The 21,658-nt window shown below is 48.8% G+C and overlaps 1 protein-coding gene across 4 annotated transcripts in view; it reads left to right on the top strand.

Annotated features, from left to right (window-relative positions):
• EXTL3 (exostosin like glycosyltransferase 3) overlaps positions 1-21,658 on the top strand; it is a 131,010-nt gene that overhangs the window by 96,216 nt on the left and 13,136 nt on the right. For all 4 annotated transcript variants that reach the window (XM_053936994.1, XM_053936995.1, XM_053936992.1 and 1 more), the window contains one exon: positions 9,210-11,834. In XM_053936994.1, the coding sequence (XP_053792969.1) occupies positions 9,687-11,834 (2,148 nt within the window). In that variant the 5' untranslated portion in view covers positions 9,210-9,686. The remainder of the gene's footprint in view (positions 1-9,209; positions 11,835-21,658) is intronic.

Here is a 21,658-nt window from a genome sequence, read left to right as displayed (position 1 = left end):
GGGAAGTGCATTTGGACCAGGCTTTAAGCTTGACGAGTTTTGGGTTTCAAAGGCATTTTAAAAGTGCTCACCCAAGGAGCCATGCTTTAGTGCCTTGGCCTGGAAGGCAGCGTGGGAGCTAAAAAATCTATTAGTGAGTTTCAATTTACTCAGGATAAATCCTTCCCTGAGGATTGCTCTTGTTCTCTGGAATTACAGCGTTTGGCATGATAACGTTTTTCTCCTTAATTTGTCCCTTTTGCACTTCCTTGGTGCGAGCAGGGAAAGCAGCAACAAAACTCCAGCAGGAGAAAGGTCGAGGGTTCTTTTGGACCAGGAGATGTGTGGAGGGTGCAGAAGGAGCAGTGAGGCAGCAGAGCTGTGAGAGAGGGAGGACAGGAGAGACCCAAATGGGTGGAAGTGGGATTTGGACAGCAGGGAGAAGCTGGTGAGAGAGGGGGGCAAAGGAAACGATCTCAGCAGCTGCATTTTGTGCGGCCACTCCTGTACCCTGCAGCTGTTCATTAGAAATTCTGTTTATGCCACAGGGAGTTTTGGAGTCTCTGAAGCTGACACAGTTTTAATAGACAAAGACATTTTGAGTGCAGCACATCTGCTCTGGGATGCTGAGGAAGGGGCTCCATGCAGTAGTGCCATTGGTTGAAGCATTTCATCGTGCTTTTTTTTTTTTTTTTTTTTTTTTAAGACCTCCTTTTTATCCTAAAAAGTAATTTTTGAGGTCAAAAAAAAGTGCTGTGTTTGCTCATTAAGTTTGCAGCCCTTAAACTGATAGTCCTGCTGTATTCTTGCTAATACCCCTGAGTTCCCAGCCCTGGGAGCAGGCAGAATCACCTCTTACTTGGAAGGATCCTAAAGCGTTTCCCAGAAGTGGCCATCACTGAGGTGTGAAGCACAAGCACAGGCCTGGAGCAGGAGGGTGCTGCTCTAGAGCAGAGACCTCCTTTGGTTGATGCTGCATTATTTAATATTTGGTGAGTAGGTCTTAAATTGATCAATTTCTTTCTCGGCAGGCTCCATCTAACCCTCAGCTTAACTTTTATAACCCATGGCTTTCCAAAACCCATCTCATCTCGCTGGGTGATTGAATCCACCTTGTGCAGCTGAAAAGTTAATTCCTTCCTTCACCTCCAGCTCTGGTCAGGTTCCTTGGATCCCTCCTTGCCTGACCTCTCTCTTAGCCTTCCAATAAACAGAAAAGTGTCACTTTGCCCTTCCTAACTGCTGTTATTGCTACATCTGCCCCACAGCATCTTCTGGATATTTTCTACCTTCCTGTCTTGGTAGGAGAGTCTCCACGCCGGATGCACGTGCTGAGTGGGCTTTGCCATCTCCCCTCCTGCCTTTTCCAAGGACTGGCTGTGTCAGTCTTCTCCAGACAGGAACAGCTTGAGAAGAGATTTTTTTTGTTGTTGTTGTGTTTCTTTCTGATCTCTTGGAAGGGAAGCACTGGGCACCAGTGAAGAGCCAGAGCACAGCGTGCGTCGAATGATCCATGATCCAGCATCCCGAATCCAAGCGGGGCGGCGCTTTGTAGGAATTTAATTACCATGGATTCTGCTGCTGCTTCTCTCCTATCATCCACTCTGCTGCTGGTTAATGACTTCGTTAGGCTCACACACAAACCTCACGTGCTGTGTTCCGTCTTCTCGGGGTGTTTTGAAGTCTTTGGCCACGTCCACATCTGCAAGTCCCGTGGAGTGGAGTGTCCTGCAGGGACCTTTGTTAGGTCTTACAGAATCCCAGAATGGTTTGGGTGGGAAGGACCTTAAAGCCCATCTTGTTCCACTCCCTGCCATGGACAGGGACACCTTCCACTGTCCCAGGTTGCTCCAAGCCCTGATTCAGCTTTGCTTAGGAGGAAGAAATGGAGATCTACAGAAGCACTCCAAGAGCTGGAGCCCCTCTGCTCTGGAGCCAGGCTGGGAGAGCTGGGGGTGTTCACCTGGAGAAGAGAAGCATCCAGGGAGAGCTCAGAGCCCCTTCCAGGACCTAAAGGGGCTCCAGGAGAGCTGAGAGGGACTTGAAATAAGGGATGGAAGGACAGGACACAGGGAATGGCTTCCAACTGCCAGAGGGCAGGGATAGATGGGATATTGGGAAGGAATTCCTGGCTGTGAGGGTGGGGAGGCCCTGGCACAGGGTGCACAGAGAAGCTGTGGCTCTCCCTGGATCCCTGGAAGTGTCCAAGGCCAGTTTGGATGGGCTTGGATCAACCTGAGGGAATGGAAGGTGTCCCTGCCCATGGCAGGGGTGGAATGGGATGATCTTTCAGGTCCCTTCCCTCCCAAACCATTCTGGGATTTGAATTTCCAGCTTGCTTTGCAATAAACTGTGTGGGATAAAACTCCACGTGCTATATAAATATGGGTGATCCGACACCTCAGGTAATTTAATTTTTCTGGTGTGATTGATCAGGCTGTCTGGAACAGAACAGCTCCCATTTAGGTGGTGATGAAGCATCTCCAAAGAGTGCAGAAGGCCCTCAGCTTGAGGCTGTGGGTGGGTGCCCACCCTGTGCAGCTGAGAGAGGAGGGAGGAGCTGGAGCTGGACACAGCAGCAGGGATAACATGGCAGCAGGTGAAGGAGCTGTTTCAGGGAGGGAAGGTACATTTGGAGCTGGTTAATTTGGCCACGTGGCACTGATGAATGTCACTGAACCTTGTAGTGTAGCAGCCAGGGCTCCCAGGTTTCTCTTGGCTTTCCCTGGATGTGAACTTCCCGGTGTCCCTGGGTTGTGAGGACTCAGTGCTGAGCTGCCTCCTTGACCCCTGAGGTGCACGAGAGACCATCTGTGTGATTTCATGTTTGTTAGAGTGCTCAGACTCCAGAACTGGTTTATTCCCTGTGTGCAGGAAAGGGACAAACTTTCCATAAACCCCACACAGATGGATTATTTTCCGTAGGGACCCTCCCTGCTGAGTGAGATGCTGTTAAACACTCTGTGTGTTTCTGTGCTTTTCAAGCAGTATTTCCTTTTCCTTATAACTTCCCCAGGACAATGAAACTTTTACATTTGTGCTTAATTATGACCTGAAGCTTCTGTCAGAGAGCAGGAGCCTGAACCTGCCACGTGATTATTTCCTGTTGTGGAAGCAGCAACGAGGGTGTTTTAGGGAAGTGAGAGAGGCTTGTGGTTTTGCCTTGGGGAAAATAACGTGCCTGAGCTATCCAGGGTTGGAAACCACAAAGAATACCAAGGATTTGAGCTGTCTCATGGAGTCAATATTTGGGAAACCAGCCCTCTCTTCCTGCCTGGAGTTGACCTCCTCCTGCTTCTCTCGTGTGACGGGGAGTGCCCGGCTCTTGACTGTGGTTTGACCTCAAGAGAGTTCTTGTTCATTAATTACTTCAAGGTAAAAGCAAAGAGAGGCTTTGCTTCCTCCCACACCTAATTTATCCCTTTTAGAAGCGAGTAAAAGCTTGTGCCGCTGCATCCTGGAGCATCCTTGGTTTGCTTCCCACGTCCCAGAATATCTTCAGCACTTTGTAAGCGGGAATGTGGTGAGCACTGCAACATCAGCCACGGTGGTTGTAGGGATTTTCCAGCTTTCTTGGAAAACTCTGCCCTGTGGTCCCTTGCTTTGGGGAGGAGAGGGGGGAACTTTGCATCCAGGATTTTCTGCCACTCCATCCCACAGGACGCAGAAGGATTTGTTCCTAAGCTGGATGTTCCTTTGAGCAGAGAAGTGCTTGTGTACAGCCTGGAAGAATAAATAAAACACTGTGACTGGTTTATTACCAGGAAACAACACTAAATAATAAATTTAAGAGCTAAAAGCTCTATATGTAAAGTAGATCTCACAATGCATTATGCAAAGAGCAGAAAGGCAGTGGAGAAGGAATGCACTGGAAGAAGGCAGGCTGGGAAGATGGATGATCTTGCGGACAGGACGAGGAGATGTGGAGTGAATCCCAAGCTGGCACGGCTTCTCAAGTGACCTTGGGCAAGTTGTTTCTCCACACCTCCATTACCTGCTCTATAAAACAGGATGTGGTTTTTCTTTCTCCAGGATTTCATCAGAATAAATGAGTGTTTGTGAAGCGCTCGGCCGAGGAGCGGGGACAGCCTTTGGCAGAGGGCAGAGCCCAGGTACCTGTGAGCACCTGGGGGAGAGGTTTCTGTACTTGCTCAACACTGAGCATCTCCTGGAGCACGCCCTTGTCCCAGTGCCCAGCTGAGAGCCAGACTCAGTTCTTCACTTGTCTGCCTTGAAGCCATTGAGGTCACCTCTGCTTTGTGGAGACAGAGGTGGAGGCCTGGGGGTGCCTGATTTCCCCTGTGGGCTGCAGAGAGGCAGTGTTGGAGCTGGGGACAGGCCCAGGACATCTTAACTCCAGGTTTCTCCTTGCATTTCTGAATTGCTGCCACCTGGGAGCCTGGACACAGAGCCATACAATCATTTAGGTGGGAATGGACCTCGGGATGTCTCTGAACCTGGGCATTGTCCAGCGAGTTTTGGATATCTGTTGGTCTCATATCCTCCTTCAAATCCTATTTAAAGCTCTTTCTCTGAGCCCTCCTAACTCCTGCGGGATGATCCTTTTCTCCCTTTGAAATAGCTAAACCCTGTCTTTTGCCACCAGACCTGGTGTTGTGGAAACCAATCCATGATCCAAAGCCCCAAAATTCCACCTGCTAAGAGCCAGGTGTTGATCTGTTGGCTCTTTCTGATTTTCCTCTCATCATTCCCTGCAGCTGAGAGGACGGAGGAGAACACCATTTGTGTGCTGTGGTGACAGGAGGGAGCACCCTTCTTCCCCAAGAACTTGGGGTGGAAAACTCGAAGTTCCTCAAATGCCACTTCTAAAGCCACTGCCTTCTTCAGCACATCTGGTTTCCTACTTTTCCAGAATGAGCACATGGAGGGGCTCTTGGAGCATTTTTCCACGATCCCTTTACCCCACGCATGCCCACATGGATGAGGAGCTGGGCTGGGAGCAGCTTTGGCTTTGCATGGAGCTGCAAACGTGCAGAATGTTCCTTGGTTTGGATAAAACTCCCTAAAGCCAGGGATGCAGTTTATCCCTGGAATTTCCAGATTGCAGGGCCTTTTACCTGTGTATATAACAGCATTGATCTCAGCCTGGGAGAATTGCTCTGTACTGTGAGCTCTGGAGATGGTACAAATCCCTCAGGATGATCCCTAAAGCTGCTGCATGCAATTTCAGAGTGAATTTTCCATCTGCTTCTTTGAGGATCTGCTCCCAACCAACTGTACCTTAAAGCACACACCTGATAGATTTATTCTCCTTGTTCAACTTCTCCTGTTCCCAAAGTGATTGGGAGATTTGGGATGTAATCCTTCCCTCTGAGAGCATTAGGAAGTAGAAAGTTATCATTGCTGAAGGGTTGTTGGGAGTTCGTTTTCTTCAGCTACAGCCTGTTCTGAAGGGGAGAATACGCTGTATTTTTATTTTCTCTCTTTGATTTCATTCCTAATGCTGATGAAAGAGAGACTTGGCAAGCCCAGATAAAGCATGGGAGCCACTTCCACGCTCCCTGAGGTCCTTGTCTGTTTGCCAGGAGGGAGCTGGCATGGCAGAGGTGGGTTTGTTCTCCATGGAGAGCAGCAGAACTTTGTGGATAATAACCCCGTAGACCTCTCATTTCTTAAGGAGAGGGAGTCAGGATGAGTATGGATGCACACAGAGAGAGTTTGGGAACTCTGATTTAGCAGGTGCAGGAGGATCCCTGTGGATTTTCCTCCCCACAGTGCAGTCTGTGCCACCATGTTCTGCTTCATAGTTTTGCATTGCTCTGCTGAACTCTGAAGGACCATAAGTTTAAATTTTCCAGGCTCTGTTCACAAATATGCTGAGAAAGGAGCAGCATTTTCCTAATTTTATAGCAAGATGGATAACAGAGGTGTAAGCAGGGAGGAGTAGGTGTGCTCAAGTCTTTGAACATTTGCAGAGTAATGGCTCCACAAACACTCAGAGATCAGACCAGCCGGGTTATTTCTAGAAATGCAAAAAGAGGGGGAGCCTCAGGTATTCCCATAACCCCACTGGCACAGGGAGTGCCTGCTGTGGAAAGCTGGGAATGCAGCCCAGGCTTTGACAATGTGCTCTGAGCAGCTGAGTTTCACGGGAGAAGGAGCTGCAGTGTGCAAACCTGTCGTGCCTGAGAATTCAGTCAGGTTGGCATTTGGGGAGCGGCTCTGGTAATTATTGGTCTTCTGATCCCCTAAGAGCTCTTCCTGCCTCTTTCTCTGTGTGTGTAATCAGCTCCATCAGGCAGCAACATTGTGCTGTAACATCAACAAGAGTTTTCAGCGTGGAGCTTTAGTTTAAAGAACGAAATAGTTCTTTAAAGTACTTAAATAGTACTTGGGAGTGAGAAGGATGAGTTGGCTGGAAAGCCCAACAGCTATCCTGCTTCTCCTCCTCCCAAATTTATTTTTGGGAAGGATGGGAAATCAGCAGCCTTTTTCCCCAAGGCTGATAAACATAGCCCTGAAGTCTCTCTTGATAAAACCACAGATTGGGTTTTTACTTTGTCTTTTTTTTTTTGCAAGTACTAATAGCAACATGTGACAACCTCAGGCTCGATTGAGTTGATGAGGAATAAAGTCTTAATAGTGAAGAAGAGTTCAGGAGTGTGTCTAAAGTGCTCATTTTATCACCAGCACATATTTCATACTGACAGTCCATACTTTTAGCTAATCCCAAGCCACGTGTGGTGCATTTTAAATCCCTCCTCAGCCTGCTGTGGCCTTTCCCTTGTGGTGTTTTCCAGGAGAGCAATGGAGTCATATTGGCAACCTCAGACTTCCGGGCATACAGATATTTTAAATTCACAACCCATATTTTGAGGTGAGGAGGATAAATTTTGTTCCATGTCAAGGAAGGGAAGGAGCAGAGGAGCCACTGGAAGCATGAGGTGGCAGAACAGCTGCTGAGGATCAGGTGTGGGGTGATGGATTTGCCTTTTCAAGGACTCTAGGTGCCATTTTAGGGAGTCTAGTTTGCCATTTCATTACCATTTATGGCTTATAAATAGGCAAAGTAACCACCAAGGAATAAGATATTGATGCAGTCTTACCTTTGGGGCTGCAGTTTTTTGTGACCAGCCCATAGCAACGTGTTTATGTGTCCACATTTATGATCCCTCATTTCTGTGTTGCCTCAACACCCTGCAGTGTTTGATCCCATGGCACCCCCAAACAAAAAAACCCCGGCAAAGCTTGTTTTCCCCACACGTGCATTAAAGTTAAGCTGATTTTTAGATTCTGGTGGTGTTCAAGTGAGTGTGTGCTTTGGCATTTCTCTCAGGAAAAGCATTATTAGGGCAGCTCATCTCCTGGCCAGCTGTTTGGAGAAAACTGGTGGCAACTGGAGGATCTTTGCAGCCCCCATGAGACCAGGCTGAAATGGCAGGGACTGGCACATGCACACACACACACAGCATGAACTCCACTTCCTGCAGAGGACCTGAAAAGGGGGGGAAAGTAATAAAAATATAATAAAAGCTTTTTTAAAATTAATATTATTAATTTTTTTACCTTCAGTTGCATGTTGGTGCCTGCTAAAATCCTGCTGCTGTCCAGAGCAGTCCCAGGGGCTGGAGCCTCCCATCTGCCTGTGGCCGTGTGCTGCCAAGATCCAAGAAAGCTGATTTAGCCTTTTGCCGACTTTTTAGCCCCTTTATCCTCCTGGCTTTCCGAGATTTACGCCGCTGCTGTTTGCCAATGTCATGAATTTAAAATCTGCCTTAGTTTTAAGTGTTCATTCTGCTGTGCAGCTGGGTTGTGGGTCACATTGGTGGGAGGGGATGGAAATCCCATTTAATCATGGGGTGTTAAGTAAGTGACAACAAATGGCTGTGTAACAATAGGCCTGGGGATTGTGCTTTATTACCCCACATATTTCCCCTCTTCATTATGATATTTCATGGTTAAATCAAATTTCCCCTTTATTTTCTCTGACATGCACTTGAGTACAACACTGAAAATTCCTCCTGACTTCTCTCTGCTGCTTTAAGGTGAACTTTTTTGCTTTGGCTCATTTCCAGATCTCTCTTTCAGCTGAGATTTGCTTCCTCACCTTCTTTCTGGGAATTCTTGATGAGTAGATGAGAGGGGCATTAAATAGATTTAGTGAAAAATGACCGTCACCAGCGTGGATGACTTTCTTCTAATTAAAAATTGAAACGGAAATGAATGAGCTTCTCTTGAGGCCATGCAGGAGATGGTGCTAAGCCCAGCTCTATATTCATCAGTGATGTGGGAAGTCCAGGGTATGAAAGAATATACCAGAAACTTCAGTACCTTGGAGGATGCCAATAAAAGGGGAGATTTTTCTAGTGACAGCGTATTGATGTGGCCTGGATTTAAATCCGTTGGCCTAGAGCTGAGTCAGAGCTGAATTTCGTAGAATCACAGGATGTATTGGGTGAGAAGGGATCTTAAAACCCATCCAGTGCCACCCCCTGCCATGGGCAGGGACAGCTTCCACCATCCCAGGTTGCTCCAAGCCTCGTCCAGCCTGGTCTTGGACATTTCCAGGGATCCAGGGACAGCCACAGCTTCTCTGGGAAACTTCTGCCAGGGCCTCCCCACCCTCACAGCCAACAATTTCTCCCAAGAGGTTCCCAACAGATCCTAACTTCAAGCATCTTTGCTTTGATGTACGGTGTAGACTTTTCCAGTGTTGACCAGAAATTCCCTCATACTGGCAGCCAGCCAGTTAATCGTAACCAGCACAAGTGCGTTCCCTTTAAACTTTCTCATGCAATGAATCAAAATTTTCCATCAGGAAAAGAAAGCAAAACACTTCATCTAAAAATTCCTCATCAGCTCTAGTCACCAGAGCAGAACAATGGCGATTACACTCAGTTATGCAGTGCAAATTCCCAGCACTGCTGCGTCCCGGGATCACAGCAGGGCGGGCAGGAAGAGCAGGTGTACGTCAGCACCTCTGGTTTGGATGTGAGGAGAGAGGGCCTTGCAGGTGGGAAAAACAAGGATCCAGGTCCAGGGCTGAGGAGGTTGTGTGGTCTGGAGTAACCCTACACAACCCTAATGAGGAGCAGAGTGCCTGGAGAAAGCTGTGTGTCCACATCTCGTGGATCCCATGGCCTTCTCAGGTGACACCCCAGAGGCTGTTCTTTTGAGAGAGGACAATTGCTTTTAAATCTAACCATGTCTTAGGTCACTAATGGGTCACTTTGGTTGTGTTACCTGACTCTGTGATTGTTCTCTTGTAGGAATGGCAGAGCTTCACCCTCCCAGCAGCGATGAGAGAGACTGACAGTGCTACGAGTCCCTTCTGGCTCCGTCTGCACAGCGGCTGCTGCCTCTGCATATTCATTGGATGGTAATGCAGGATGTCGGCAGCAGCGGTAGAGTTTGGCTCGGTCCCACTGCGTTTTTCTCCTGCCGGTTGCGACTCTGAATCACCATGACAACGCTGTGACACTTCCAGCAAAGGTTGCCCGCGGACCGAGGGTGGGCTGGGGGTGCGCGAGAAGGTCAATGATCGAGTCTAACGGGATCAGAAGTTGCACCTGCAGCAAAACAACCGTGGAAGAACCGCCGGCACGGCAAGAAGATGAAATTCCCCTTCCATTGGCTTCTTGTTGAGCAGGCACAATAACATTTCCCTTCGAGAGACTCGCTGTAAAAACTCTTTTGGTTATGGCTACTGATCCAACGTGATTGTGCGCGCGGCGACTTTGGAACTCATGACTGGCTATACGATGTTGCGCAATGGGGGAGTGGGGAACGGAGGCCAGCCGTGGGTGTTGAGGTGGTCCAGTCGGATCCGTCTCACCTGGCTTAGCTTCACCCTCTTTGTCATCCTCGTTTTCTTCCCCCTCATTGCCCACTACTACCTGACCACCATCGACGACGCGGACGATGCCGGCAAGCGCATCTTCGGCCCCCGCACCGGCAACGAGCTGTGCGAGGTGAAGCACGTGCAGGACCTGTGCCGTATCCGCGAGTCGGTCAGCGAGGAGCTGCTCCAGCTCGAGGCCAAGCGGCAGGAGCTCAACAGCGAGATCGCCAAGCTCAACTTGAAGATCGAGGCCTGCAAGAAGAGCATTGAAAATGCCAAGCAGGACCTGCTGCAGCTGAAGAACGTCATCAGTCAGACTGAGCATTCCTACAAAGAGCTGATGGCTCAGAACCAGCCCAAGCTCTCCTTGCCCATCCGGCTGCTGCCAGACAAGGACGATGCGACCTTCCCGCTGCCGAAATCCAACAGGAACTGCAGGCTGCACAATTGCTTTGACTACTCACGCTGCCCACTGACGTCTGGCTTTCCAGTCTATGTCTACAACAGTGACGATTACCCTTTTGGTAGTTCCTTAGACCCTTTAATTAAACAGGCCTTTGAGGCGACTGTCAGAACTAATGTTTATGTTACTGAAAATGCAAATATTGCTTGTGTGTATATAATTTTAGTGGGGGAAATGCAAGAGCCCGTAATGCCAAAACCTACTGAACTAGAGCAACAGTTGCACTCTTTGCCATATTGGAGGACTGATGGACACAACCATCTCATCATCAATCTATCGAGGAAGTCGGAAACTCAGAACTTCATCTACAACGTCAGCACGGGGCGCGCCATGATCGCCCAGTCCACCTTTTACGACGCCCAGTATCGACCGGGGTTTGACATCGTGGTATCGCCTCTGGTCCACGCCATGTCTGAGCCCAACTTCCTAGAGATCCCGCCCCAGGTGCCGGTCAAGCGTAAGTACCTGTTCAGTTTCCAGGGGGAGAAGATCGAGTCTCTCCGCTCCAGCTTGCAGGAGGTTCGCTCTTTCGAAGAGGAGATCGAAGGCAACGCCCCGGCCGACTACGACGACCGGATCATCACCACCTTGAAGGCTGTTCAGGACAGCAAGCTGGACTTTGTTCTGGTGGAGTTCACGTGTAAGAACCAGCCCAAGGCGAGTCTGCCCACTGAGTGGGCTCTGTGTGGAGAAAGGGACGACAGACTAGAGCTACTGAAGCTTTCTACTTTTGCACTGATCATCACCCCCGGGGACACCCATTTAGTGATCTCCGCCGGGTGTACCATGAGACTGTTTGAGGCTCTGGAAGTCGGGGCCATCCCGGTGGTTCTCGGAGAGCAAGTTCAGCTACCCTACAACGATGTGATCCGGTGGAACGAGGCAGCCTTAATTATACCAAAGCCACGTATCACAGAAGTGCACTTTCTTCTGAGAAGCATTTCTGACAACGATCTCCTTGCCATGAGGAGGCAGGGCCGCTTCTTGTGGGAGACCTACTTCTCCACCTCCGACAACGTCTTCAGCACAGTCTTAGCTATCATAAGGACTCGAATCCAAATCCCGGCTGCTCCCATCCGAGAAGAACCTGCTGTGGAGATCCCCCACCGGTCTGGCAAAGCTGCTGGTACAGACCCCAATATGGCAGACAATGGTGACCTGGACTTGGGGCCTGTGGAAACAGAACCACCCTACGCCTCTCCCAAATATCTCCGCAATTTCACCCTCACCGCAATGGATATCTACAGGAATTGGAATTCTGCCCCGGGGCCTTTCCACCTCTTCCCCTACACTCCCTTTGACCCCGTTTTACCATCAGAAGCAAAATTTTTGGGGTCTGGGACTGGATTTCGACCAATTGGTGGAGGAGCAGGTGGCTCTGGGAAGGAGTTCCAGGCTGCTTTGGGCGGCAACGTCCCGCGGGAGCAGTTCACGGTGGTGATGTTGACATACGAGCGGGAGGAAGTGTTGATGAACTCCCTAGAAAGGCTCAATGGTCTCCCCTACTTAAATAAAGTTGTGGTGGTGTGGAACTCTCCCAAGCTTCCCTCCGAGGATCTCTTGTGGCCGGACATTGGCGTCCCAATCATGGTAAGACAGATGTAGCTACAACGGGCTTGTTCGTGGTGGGGTTTGCACGTTGGAGTCCTCTTGTGTCAGCTGAGCTTCAGTCCTCTGGGATGGTTAAAGGTGTCTGTGCCTCATTTGGGTACTTTTATCAGTGGAGAAAAACAAGTGGTGCCAGGTATTTAGCACTCAGAGAATGCAAATTGCTTTTGCGGAGCCTAATGTGAATTTTGATGCTTAAAGCTAAAGATTGTTGCTTGTTGGAAATCTTTGCTTAGGCTCTTTAAGTACCTCCCTGTTGACACCTTATAAATTCCTAAGTAGTAACTGTTTCTGCACTTTGCCAGATGAATTTTTTATTAAAACAAAAGAGGGGCCGACTGAATTAGTGTCGACTGCAAAGACCTCAAAACTCAATTCTCACTTTATATTACAAGGGATGGCAGAGAAGGAATTACAAGCCAAGGCTGATGTGACTGTGAGAGCTTCCATGCTCCCGAGGTTGTAGCTTGACTTTTGCATATATTTGGTTTGATTATTTTTTTTCCTCAGCCAAACTGAAAAAGTGACACCTTCAAAAGCCAACATTCATTTTCAGGTCCATGAAAATGTACTCACTTGGACATTGTCTTGTAAGGAGTGAATTCTCCCTAAATTTTTTATTTATTTTAGGTCTTCCTTGTCATCCCAGCATAACCTTCTTCACTGGTTGCTGTTAAAAATCAAAATTAAATATAAATCTCCCCTCATAAAGAGAGCAAGGGCAGAGAGCTACTAACAAGAACTGAGTGCTCTGAATCTGGTTGTGTTTAGAGGACAAATGGAAGGATAATGCCTTACAAATTAAGGAAGGGAAAAATAAAAGAGGGAGATGGTACTTAAATACACAAACTGCGTGTGGTTTATGTGACAGAATGCTACTGAGCTTAATAGCAATGTGAGCTTTATGCTGCATGCAAAGAGATTCATTGATTTAATATTTCGTTTTATTATTATTGTGATGAATAAATCCTTCTGCTCACATTTAAAAACCCTTATGGTCCGGGAACAATGAGGAGAGAAAATTGCTTGGTTAATTGCGAAATAATCTTTCACATTAGTGCTTTTGAACCTGCGAATTCTACAAAATCTTTGCATTGTGTCTGTTGAAAAACCACATCCTCCTTCAGAGCGGGGATTGTTCTCCTTGGAGCTGCTAATGGGTGTTATTTGTGAGAGAAAAATGTATTTGTGTTGATGGAAGATAATGGCTTTTTGTACCTGGCTCTCTGTCTGCACATCTGTTGTGTTGGAGCCCTGCTGGTTTTTTTGGGGACTTGACACACACGAGTTGCTTTGTGTCACCTTTGAGCCACGTGCTGGGGCGGGGGGATGTGCTGTGGGGAATGTTGGGAACTGTGTGGTTCCAGAGGAGGGAATTGTTGTGTGCCTGCTTTGGGGAGGTGGATGGTGACACTGTGGAGTGGCTGGGTCACAGAGAGCTTCTGCCAGGTCCTTTCTGGTGGAAAGGTGTTGGTGTTGGTCTGATAATAGCTCTGCTTTCTTCCTGTTTTTTCAAATCCCTGTTTTTAAAAGAGCCCAAATCTGGGATTTCTCACAGGAGGGTCAATCCTGAGCAGCCTCCAGGCATCCATCCCCTATTGCTAAGCCCATCTCCAGACTGGATGTTTAATCCTGTTGGGAGCTTGTGCCATTCATCTGCAAGGATGGTTTGGTGTGGCAATGATGGAAAACTTCCCTGGGCTTCATCAGACAGTGAGAAATTCTAAGTTCTGCTCTGGAAAAGGGTGGAAAGAACATTGGGAGCAGAGGCGAGGCTCTGTCTGAGCCTTGCTGGCTGAGGTGTGGGATGTGCTGGCCAGGGGAAGAGACAGGTGGGGACGTGGCATTGGCAGGAGACACAATCCAGTGTGTGCCAGTGTCAAAAGAAAGTGAGGAGCTGTGATTCTGTTTTCCTTATGAGGGAAAAAAGCTCTTTTGATGGGGAATATCCAATTCTCTCAGATCTGCCAGTGGTGCTGTATCTCTGTGTAACAAACATGTTCCCAGTAACTTTGGGATGCAAGGAATTGCTCCGTGTTCAGGTCCCAAAGCACAGAGCTTGGTGGGGGAACTTGAGGGGAGAAGAGAAGGGGGTGAAGGTGGATTTGGGCTGTGATTGAAGTGGGTCCAGGCACCACCTGACGCTGAGGAGCAGCACAGCAGCAGCACACGTGTGCCAGCATGATCCAGGATCAAAGCACCTGAAGCCAGAAGGGTATTGAAGAAAACCCAGCCTCAGAAAGATGTGGACCTGTTCCAGTGAGTCCAGAGGAGGCCACAGAGATGCTCCAAGGGCTGGAGCCCCTCTGCAGCCAGGCTGGGAGAGCTGGGGGTGCTCACCTGGAGAAGAGAAGGCTCCACGGAGACCTCAGAGCCCCTTCCAGGGCCTAAAGGGGCTCCAGGAGAGATGGAGAGGGACTTGGGACAAGGCATGGAGGGACAGGACCCAGGGAATGGCTTCCCAGTGCCAGAGGGCAGGGATAGATGGGATATTGGGAAGGAATTCCTGGCTGTGAGGGTGGTGAGGCCCTGGCAGAGGTTTCCCAGAGAAGCTGTGGCTGCCCCTGGATCCCTGGAAATGTCCAAGGGCAGGCTGGACGGGGCTTGGGGCAACCTGGGATAGTGGAAGGTGTCCCTGCCCATGGCAGGGGTTAACATGGGATGATCTTTCAGGTCCCTTCCAACCCAAACCATTTTGTCATTTTATATAAATTACAAGCTAATGAGACAAAGCAATGTGTGTAGCACATTAAAGTGCCTTTGGAAGCAAAATAGAGTCCTAAACCCCACCAGGGCCTGCTGGTGGCAAGAGATGTGTGCCTCTGGGCTAGCAGAATTCCTCAAAGGAGAGTTGGACTTCTCCTTACTCCATGTGCTGACCTTATTTATTGACGTGTTCCTTGAAATGTCGTTTGCAAACTGTGCTGCTTGGCTGTGATTTGGGGCTTGTCCTCCCAGGCAGATTTCTTTTCCCTGGTGGGCTGGGAATTAATCAAGAGCCAAGCTCAAAGCTGCATTGGAACTTTGAATCTTTCATGGATAATGAGATAAACAGGGCTACAGAATATATTTTATTTTTTTAAAAAAACATTGACTTAAATATAGATGGCATAATTTACTAAAACATCAGTCAGATTCCTAAGCTGCACAGGAGTCTGATCAAATATTCTGTCCCTGTCCCCATCCTGAAGTGAGTAGGTGGAAATCCAATGTAACGTGAAGTAGTTTGTAGTCACTCAGGGCTGCCCCTGGAACAGATGTAGGCACTTAACCCTCACATTTAAAGCTGTAAAAACTCTTCCCATCTCACGTTAATTGGTATTGCAGCAAAACCCAGAGGCTGTGAATGAGAAATCTTGTTTGTGCAAGCTCAAAAAATGACTTTTCCCCAAGTGTTTGTATCTCTAGCACTGCCTTAGGAGAACTCCCCAGGACAGGAGTGTGACAGTTCCAGCTCCAGCAGCCACATCACAGCCACTGCTGAACTTCTTTATTGCCCAGAGAAGCTGTGGCTGCCCCATCCCTGGGAACGTTCCAGGCCAGGTTGGAGGGGGTTTGGAGCAGCCTGGGCTAGTGGAAGGTGTTCCCTGCCCATGGCAGGGGGTGGGACTGGCTGAGCTTTAAGGTCCTTTCCCACCCAAACCGTTCTGGGACTCTGTGATTTGGGGCTAAACCTTATCTAGCCCAAAGCAATATTTTCACAACCTCTGCTCACATTCTAACAAGTGACAGCCAGAACTTCCAGCTGCTCTCCCTCTGCTGGGTTTGTGAGGGCCCTCAGTGGCTGGAAAAGCCCTGCAGCAGTTTGATTTCTCCTCCTGCTCAGGGCTGAGGTAGGCTGGGAGTGCTGGAGGCATCTCTGAGCACTTAGGCTGGGTTCAGTGCCAGCTCCCGTGGCTGCCAGCAGTGACTAATCCCTTCCTCCAGCTTTGTTCCAGAATAAGTCGCTGCCTTTGATCCCTGCAGCCACTTCCAGTGGTGTAACATCCTTTGCTGCTGGCCTGGTGGCTGGCTGAGAGGGCTCATTCCATTTAGCTGCTTGTTTAGAAAGGAATCATCTGTGGAGAACGGCTGATCCGGAAGCGCTGCGGGGTCTGCAGACCTGTTTGGCTGCACACGGGTCCCTTGACATGGCATTTATTAATCAGGAGCAGGCTGGCCAGGGAATGCTGTCCTGACTTTCCCTTCTCTTTGGGCTGTGTGAATGTGCTGTGCTGAGCTGGCTCTGAAGCTCAGATGCCTGAGGTTTGCACGTCCTTTCCAGCAGAAGGACTCAAAGGGTTTTTCATATCTCCATTTTAAGGAGCACAGCAGGATCTGTAGGTGATGCTTCTGGCTAAGAGGAGGAGGAGGGGGACAGAACCTGGACAGGCTGGTGGCCATGGTAGCAGAATGAGCTTCTCTGCTTGTCCTTCAGCAAGCAGCTGGATCCTCAAGCTCGGTTTTCTGATAAGAGCAGCACCAACCTTCCAAACTAACCAGCAGCTCAAGATAAGCTGCAGTGGTGTGTGTGAGATCATCACGCTAACCAGGAGTTAAAAAAGAGAATAAAACCTCCATGCTGATCAACACCACCATTTCAGTCGATCCTTTTCCTTCCTGGGAGCTTTGTCTAAATGCCAGCTCAGGGTCTGGTTCAGCTTGGTAATTCAGCATTTATCAAACTCTTCCTTGGTGATGTGACTTGTGCTTTTCCGGGCCAACTCACCTGCAGAAACTCTTTGCTGAGTCCCAGCTTTATCCTGCTTTTCCCTGCTTTACTTTGACTCACTTGTGTTCCAAGTCAGGAAAAACCCAACTTTGCTTTGAGGTCCTGGATTGCATATGGGAATGGGGACCTCCAGGTTTACTTCCAGAAGGAACAATTCACACAAAAGCAGCTGAGAAAATCCCTGTTTCTTAGCACTGCGTCACTTCCCACAGGAGGCTTGCCCCATCCCTGGCTTGAACAGTCCATATTCAGTGCACCAGCGTTACCAGCAGTGTATCCCAGGTTTGTGGGCTCCGTTTCTCCATGAGAACAGTTTCAGAAAGCAGGGAGATGTTCCACAGGAGTGCCTGGGTTCTGCTTTCAGGTTTGCAGCACCACCTGCTGCCTGCAGAGCCGGTGCTGCCGGGGAGGCAGCTGAGTTCTGAAATCCCTGTGAGTTTTGCCATCTCCATATGTGTTTTTTCTGTTGTGTAGCAGCAGAGGAAGGAACAAATTTGCTGCTTAGTTTACCTGGGGATCCTAAAATCCAGATGCTTGTCACTGTGGGGCCCGAGCAAAGGTGCAGCGATGCGTGACTGCGGGATGATAATGGAACAAGCAGTGCCAACTCCTGGGAATGTGCACTTGGCATATTAACTCCAGCACCCTCACACTCCTCTCTGCCACTGCCTAGACCCAGCCCTTCATTCTCCCATGTGCTGCTTTGTGATGGCTTTTCCACAGATAAAACCTTCCTGTAGCCCCAGCTCTCCGAATCCCCTTGGCTCAGGATGCTGCTAAAGGGGTCGGTGACCAGAAGGAAGCGTGGCTGGGGCATTGGAAAGGAGAGTCAAGGGAGGGAAGCGTCCTTGCATGCTGCTGGGGACATAATAGGCTGGGTTTTGTCACATGTGAAGGTGTCACAGGGGCCAGTCCCTGTGCTGAAGCCATTAAACATCACCACAAAAGCTGCCTGTGCATCTCAAACGCTCCCTGTTTGGAGCAGCTCTGTCACAATCGCTGGGGGACAAAAGCAGCACGACAGGACGTGGCACCAGGGGCAGTGCAGCTGCAAAACCCACTTTGATTTTCCAGGGCTGCATTCCTGCTGCTTTTAGGGTTTGTATTGTGACCTGTTTAAATACCAACAGCATACCAAATGTCCCCAAATTTTTCCATGCACTGCGACAAGCATGGGGCAAATGTTTGTTTTCACCTACTTTTCATCCTCTGTGACTTTGTTATGATGGAACTGCGTGTTGACATCCACTTCCCATAAAGTCCCAGAGCCTGGATATCTGCATTTCCTTTCTTCCCAGGCTTTTATCTGTCCTGGTGGAGCAGTTCTGCTGTGCAAAGCCATTTGATTGTGCATTCTGCACAGGCTGCCTTATTTGTGAAGACAGCCTTGCCTCCCAGAGTGGCCATAAGTTGATGTTGTGCCACAGGACACGGATGGATCCCCTGGCACAGGAGCAGGACTGGCCGAGGTCAGGAATTTGGGTTTTAAATAGAGAGGAAAAAAAGAAAATCTGTGTTTGCTGGAACAGGAGGGACCTCGTGGGGCATTGGGACATCAAAGAGGCAGCTGTGAGGGACATGAGGAGGTTACAAAGAGAAAGGTGCCTCTTGGATATGAGGTTAGGGAAAGAGATGAGAAGCAGGAGAGAGGTTTTAATCACTGCTTGTTGCTGCCTGTCTGATGTAGCTCCCAGCTGCCTCCCCAAGCTCTGTGGATCGATCAGCAGAGGCATTGCAGCTCTCAAGGAGAAGGGGATGATTTACTCCCAAGGTTTGGGGCGGGCTGGCAGCAGCAGCCACCCCCTAGACACTCTCCTACCCCTTTTCCCCACAGGCTCTTCCCCTTCTCTCACCTGTGTCTGGTGAGGAAGCAGATGCTGCTCTCCTATCAAGCCCATGAATGCTTTTTTTCCCCATTTCCATGAAATCAAAATGTGATTGGTGATAAAGCCTGACAGGTCTCCCTGCCCTGCTGGGCATACGGAACGCTCTCCTCTCCAAAAAGCAGCACCTGGCTTTTCCTGGACTTCTGGAGAAGGTTCATCTCCTGTGAAAAGCCACTGGGAGCAGGTGATGGAGTAGCTGGATTCAGAACCAAGGGCTGCAGTTTGTTTTCCCCTCGTCCTGTCTCCAGAATCCCTGGAATCAGTTGTTTCACTGCAAGCACCCAGAAAGGATGGAGCTTTTTCTCCTGATGACAGTGAAGGGATATCATCTTAGAGCCTATGAGTAAATCAGACACAAGCCTTTAGTTAATTAATGAAAATCTGTGTTAGTCTTGTAAAAAAAAAAAGAGGATTTTTTTCCTTCTTCTGAAATTGGCCAAAGGACCATCAGCAAGGAGCTAAGGGCACTAGAGGGAAACTGAGGCACAGAGAAGGCCACACCTGGTCAATGAAACATCCACTTACATGTCTCCTAATAAGTTCACAGAAATGCTGTTTTCACCTATTCCCAGATTTTCTAACAGCAGAAAGATGGGAAATCTGAAGCTTCTGTCTTCCCAGATAACACCTTCAGATCCAAATAGTTCAGCAAAGTCTTCAGCTTCCTGAATGCTCATTTGAACTGAACTCTGAGGGGTTTGAGCTTCGTGGAGGGAAGAGAAATGGGTTTTGTTCTCGACATTGAAAGCATTTGGGGCAGGGAAGTTCCATTTCCAGCCTTTTATGGCTTTGATCTCTGAGCTGCCCAGAGCCTGGCTTGTGGGAGCCTGGCTTATCTCTGTGACAGGGGACAGCCCCATCTTGGACTGTGACAGGAGAGAGCTGAGAAGGAATAATAAAAGCTTCAGGACAGCCATAAACTGGATAATTCTTTCCAACAGGGCTCATTTTCCTCTTGCTCTGAATGCAGGTGACAACACAAATTGGTTTCAAACCACTGGTAGTAATTAGGTTGATTTTATTGGAAATTTATAAAAGGAATTGCTTTGAATTGTGACTCATTTATGTGATCTCCATAATTTCTAACACATGCTGGTCCTTAATTCCCAACCCATACTGGCTTGTGGGAGGTGGTTCTGGGGGTCTGGATTCATCCCAACCATGTGTTTGGCAGTAATTATTAACTGCCTCTTGATGGAAGCATTCTTTCCTCCTGGATTTTGTTGAAGCAAGTATTAAAAGCCTTGGGACAAATCAAGCTTTGAAGGATATGACATTGGCCATGGCTTGAGTTCTCTGCTCCTCTGGGTAGAAGAATGATGGTGTGAGACATGGAGCAGGTAAAGCAGGATTTAGCCAAGGATTCCAGCAATTAGGATCCGGAAATTGAAGGCTACAAGCAAAGGGAAATTCCGTATAAACCTGTCTAGACCTTGTGCTCTGCCACCTGGAGGGAAAATTGTGTGTTTGGGGAAGATGCCTCTCCCTTTATTTGGCCACATTCAGCAGGATATCCCAACCATGTCCTCTGCTGTTGGAGCTGATGGAAATTGCAGTTCTCAATGAGTTGTGCTCCTGGAACAACAGGAACAACGAGGGATAAAATGCCAATGTGGGGATCGTGGTGTGGGTACTGGGACAGTGCTGCTGACATTCCATAAAGGAGCTCTCATCCCTCCGTGATGGATTTGAGGGCAGGTGTGCTGGCAGCAAGTTGTCTTCATTTCACCCAGAGTTTCCTCAGTGAGATCTCAGCCTTCTCATCTCAGAAGTCCCCAGAAGGCTTCCGGTCTGGAATCAACCTGGAAGCCAAAAGTGACTTTATGTGCCTGAGTGCTTTATGGTTGCTGCTCCCAGCCACACAAACATTAATAAATCCACTGTCCTCTTCCCATCAAAACAATAACCTGCCTGCAGACTTGATGGCTTCTTGGCTCTGCTTGTATCAGAGTTTATATTCAGGTTTTTTAGTAGCTCTTCAGTGAGTTATAGTCTGACTCCAATTCCTTCCTCCCTTTGTTGGGCTGTGATGTTCATTTGGATGCCCTCAGATGCAGATGTTTGCACTGAAGCTCTTGTGGGATGGGTCAGAGCAGCTTTTAAATGCTGGAAACATCTCAGAGCATCCCTGGGTGTGATGTATTCCAAAGAATGAGATGCACCAATGTGAACAAATTTACAAATAATGCCACCTGCTCTGTCAGGTGTTTTGTTTTCCTGCTGTGGTGGAAATCCTGTCTGACAGATCCTGAGGAGGAACCTGCTGAAGAAGTAATTGCACAACAATACAGAGGATTTGCACTGATGAAAGCCTCTGGTAATTAAAGCAGCCGGGCTGTCAGCCAAAGAGCAAAGTGTGGAAAGATAAGCTCTGCCTCCCTTAGTGAGCAGAAAGGAGGTATTTCCAATAATCCCCTGGGATCACAGCCCTTGGATTTCCAGCACTCTGCTCTTCTCTGCCTCTCTGCTTTGCATTTCTGTGTCTCCAGGATGGAAGTTGCTGGGTTTCCTTCCATGCCATGACCTGGTGCTGCACGGCTCTGATGGCTTGGCAAGGGGAGGAGACCTCAGGGGTGCTCCTGATCCCCCTCCTGACTTTTCCATCTTCTGTCTCACAGATGAGATGTGACAGCCCCTCTCAGATCCACCCCTGAGCTCCCAGTCTGTTTACTGCCAGAATTCTCAGCATGGACCAGGGGACTGGCAATGTGCCTTTTCCAGGGAAATCAGAAGTGCAGGAATCAGCTGGTGATGAGCTGAGGGAGATCTGGGCTTTCATACTTTAGAATTTTGGGGGTTTTGCTTGTTTATTGAAATGTGGCTGGGGAGTTGCAGCCTGTGAGTGGTTCTTGGGCTCTTGTGTGGCTGTTCCAGGCTCTCCTTTGACTCTTCCCAGGATAACAAGGAGCTCATACCTGGCCTGTCACAGCGCTGAGTGCTCCTCTGGGACAGTGAGGCAGGCAAGGAAAAAGAATATTTTTGCCAAAATAAGGCCAGGCTTTCCCAGTCAGTTCCTTGTGTAGCTCTGCCCTGCCTGCTGCAGTGGCAACTTCCCTGTGATTCCCAAAACAGAGCCAGGAGATGGGAGCCAGTTCAGAGCCGTGGTCACTCCAAGCTGATGTGCTCCTCAGGCTCTCTCTGCTCCAGGGATCTGCAGCTGGCTCAGCCAAACTCCTGCTGAATCCCAGGGGTCTGGGTTGGGTCAAATC

Source organism: Vidua chalybeata, chromosome 3 (assembly GCF_026979565.1).
Source record: "Vidua chalybeata isolate OUT-0048 chromosome 3, bVidCha1 merged haplotype, whole genome shotgun sequence".
NCBI lineage: Eukaryota > Metazoa > Chordata > Aves > Passeriformes > Viduidae > Vidua > Vidua chalybeata.
Note: the sequence above shows the minus strand (reverse complement) of the source record. Positions and strands in the feature narration are given on the sequence as shown.